This window comes from Paramormyrops kingsleyae, chromosome 21 (genome assembly GCF_048594095.1).
Source record: "Paramormyrops kingsleyae isolate MSU_618 chromosome 21, PKINGS_0.4, whole genome shotgun sequence".
Taxonomy (NCBI): domain Eukaryota; kingdom Metazoa; phylum Chordata; class Actinopteri; order Osteoglossiformes; family Mormyridae; genus Paramormyrops; species Paramormyrops kingsleyae.
Window position 1 is genome coordinate 5935679 of NC_132817.1, and position 3540 is coordinate 5939218.

Sequence of the window (3540 nt, forward strand, 5' to 3'; positions counted from 1 at the left end):
TTATCTATGAACCGACTGATAAATATAGACACCCTTGCGTAGTTCGTTTGGGAAAAGCTGTGTTTTGTCTCCGCTGTAAAGGTAATACTATGTGGTGTTTAAGACGCAGAATGCCTGTTGACTTAAATCAGTGATAAACATAGTTTGCCCTGGTTTGCCCTGACTCCATTCTGGAAGCCCTCGGCGCTCGGAGCTGTTTTTAATCTGCAGTAACTCCCCTCAGTAAGCATCGATGACTCTCTCTCTCTCTCTCTCTCTCTCTGTGTGTGTAGGCTGGTTTCACGGCTTATGGCAGCACTTCAGACAGAGCATCTCGTTAAAGCTTGGGAGCGCAACAGAGAAACGAAGTGTCGGACATTGGCGATTAACCGGGAATTGGTTCGTTAAGAGACGGCGTAACACTGCTTCGCTGCGCGATGAATTTGCTAATCGGTTTCCTTTGACCCGTGAACGTGGTCAATAACATCGCTCCCGATGTGTGAAATACCCCGGTTTTGGGTGAGGTGAGTCTGGGGCAGAATTCCTCCTGGATCTCGCCAGCTAATGATGGCTCATATGATTCGAATGTGCAGGACGATGGGTCTTCCAGCCTTCCCATTTGGTTGCTGCTGTCTTCCCGGAGATGTATTTGTGCTCTTCCGGCTCTGCTTGCACCCCGCACATATACCGATCCCACCAGGACGAAAAGCATTGATGTAATGTAGTTTAGTCAAAGTTTAAACCAATTAACTTGCTAACAACGTGTGTTTGCTGGCATTGTGCAAACACTGAGGTCTGGAACACAATACATAGATGATAGCATATTCGATTCCTAGTTTTTGTTCAAACAACACTCGCATACCTTTTTCGGACTCGTGCAAGGTCATCATGCCTGGGGGTGGCTGGCTTTTTACATCCAGTGTTTTTTTTTCCTCCGGTAATTACCTTAGGGATTTGTATTTTTTTCTGCGTTTTCCATACAATACTTCAGCAGGGCCGCAACTATGTCAATATTTTTCCTTTTTCACATGCACCTATAAGGTTGTTGCCAAATGTTTGCTAAGCTTTTTGGGGGCAGTCATGTAAGAACTCGCGCTATTGACTGTGGCTCCCTAGTGACTGCGCCCTCAGTAGGCCCCCTGCTGGACCTAAATGGGATTTCTACCGTGGGCTCCATCACAGCCTTGGCAGGTGACTCGCATGGGTCTTGGCGTACAGATTTGCTTTAATGTGCTTAGTGCAGCTCTTGTTTCTGCGATGCCATTTTGGGGGCCCTAAGTACAGCTGAACATTGGGTTCAGGATGTTCCTTCAAACAAGTGGTGCATCACCTTGTAGTCAAGATACATCCATCCATCCATCTTCTATACCCGCTATGTCCTAAAATGCCAGAGATTACAGGAAGGACATTGACCAAATGAGTGCAGATATGAACAGGATTGGAGACCTGAGTGTCAGAAATCGAAATTTGTATCAGAATATCTTACTTTCCCTTGGACCATATTAGAACTGATCAACAGAGTATGTCATCAAACACGGCCACTGCCAAGAAAGCAATTAGCCATGGCCTTATCCTCAATCTCTGGCCACTGGGCGTTTGGGCCAAACCACAAATGGGTGCCGTTAAATACCACAAGCTTATGAGACTCACTCTGCCTGATTTTTGTTGACCTTTAGAGTGATATTAAAGTCTGCTTTGTCACTGAGGCTATTGCTGGCTCGTGGATGCAAAACCAGCGTCACTTTAACTTTCAAGGTTCTTGTAGCGAACGTTGCTGCAGTTCCACTAATGTCAGAAACGGAACACAGTTAGTGCATATCAACATATTACATGGCATCCATCAACCAGAAAAGCAGCTGACAAAAACTTGTCAGTCTTTATTTATTATGGTTATTTAATGTAGTTGTTTAGCAGGCACTTCTGTTCAAAGTGCCTTAAAGTGCTTAAAAGCTTTCACTTAACCCATTTATACAACTGGATATACTGAAACAATTATGGTTAGGTGTCTTGCCCAAGGGTTACGATGGCAGAAGCATCCTGGAACTCCACCGACTTATTTGCAAGTCCATTTGCAATGTCTACTGTGGCATCTGGCATCCAGAGGCTGTGAGTTGGCGCCTATGTGTCTCCTCCGGCATTTCTGGCGACCCCTAGTGGCTGAAGGACACACGCCGGTCATTCTGATACAGTTTCAGCTCCCAGGGGTCTGGGATGACCCAGATAGCTGGAAACTGTTCGTCGCCCTCCATCAACACTTGAATCTCAGTGCGGGCCAACTCCTCCAGCTCAGGGGTCATTTCTGGGCACCAGTCGGTGCTGAATTTGTCCCGGGCCTCCCAGAGAGAAACCTCTACCTCCTCAGGCTGCTCCCCAAACAGATAGTCTACAGGGGTTAGGGTGCAAAAGAAGCAGAGTGGAACACAGTGGGTGAGGTACACACACACACACACACACACACACAGACCTGTACTCATATCTTTGTGGGGACCGTCCATTCATTTCTAACTCTTAATCCCAACAATGACAAAACGTATCCTGACAATCCAAGGCAGGGGGGGGGGGGGGTTGTACCATCCATTGAGCTTTGTGTCCTTTTTGCGAATCCCACTCGAGGCTCACCTGCCAGGTCGTGGATGAGGTCCCTGATGAGGTGTCCGATGATGGCGTACAAGACCGTCCCCACGATGAACGTCGCCATCAGCAGATACAGGACGTACTTGGGCAGGTGGATGGCATCCCGTGCCGGGGGGACGTAGTTCTTGAACAGAACCTCCACCTGCTGACTGTCCTGGTACGAGCTGACATCCATGACTCTCGTCCCTGACTCTGCTCCTCTCCGGACACTCGGTGCCCCCCCCCCAAGTTTCATGGTGAGGGGGGGAGCCTCCTCACCATCCCCACCTGTTCTCTCACCTACGGTGGGCCACCTAGAAGGCGAAAACACGTGAGGTCATCATGTGATGTCGCCGCTCCTAACTGACGATGTCTCTCTCTGTCAACTTCCCATCAAAGTGTCCCGTTTGCATCCCTGCAGCCAAAGTTGGTGAATATGTCCGGCTTTATTTACAGTAATCCAGCCCAGCCCACAGTACAGAACTGATTCACCAGTATCCTTTTAAGTGATTATGACTGCTGGCTTAAATTTTTAATACGATTGTAGACCTCACTGAGCAACCTTCTTCTGATGGTTTAAATAAACTTTCCACTCTTGGTTGATAAACGTAAAACAAATGACTCACGATTGAGGATGAGATCTTGACTGCATATTTGATTCCTGAAACCTATGTAGACTGGAATCGATTTTTAAACTTCAGAGAAGTAATATCTACCTGTCACTTCAGATATAAAGTAACGGGATTGCCGTTTTCCATCTAGCTGACCTCCTTAAGGTTATTCAGCAAACTGGTGAAATCACTGTGAAAGTGAAGGGCGACTAAAAGATGAGAATGCTGCACTTACTTACTAAAGAAACTCCGATTTGCGGGCTCACGCCTAGGTCCCTGAGAACCTTCCAGAGAAGACGGAGCTGATGAAGGCGCAGCTATCCTGACCGACGTCTCC

General features: G+C 47.4%; 1 protein-coding gene across 1 annotated transcript; it reads right to left on the reverse strand.

Annotated features, from left to right (window-relative positions):
• Positions 1–2129: 2129 nt before the first annotated feature.
• Positions 2130–2801, reverse strand: smim24 (small integral membrane protein 24). Its single transcript, XM_072704005.1, has 2 exons — positions 2599–2801; positions 2130–2362 (listed from the first exon to the last, which is right to left on the reverse strand). The coding sequence occupies exons 1-2, from the start codon at positions 2786–2788 to the stop codon at positions 2130–2132; spliced, it is 423 nt and encodes a 140-aa protein (XP_072560106.1). The 5' UTR covers positions 2789–2801.
• Between the last annotated feature and the right edge of the window lie 739 nt (positions 2802–3540).

Excerpts from the sequence above, each read along its gene's own strand:
- smim24 (XM_072704005.1), bottom strand. The coding sequence starts at position 2,788 with ATGGATGTCAGCTCGTACCAGGACAGTCAGCAGGTGGAGGTTCTGTTC. Across the intron at positions 2,363-2,598 it reads CCTCATCCACGACCTGGCAG|ACTATCTGTTTGGGGAGCAG; the intron begins GTGAGCCTCGAG and ends TAACCCCTGTAG.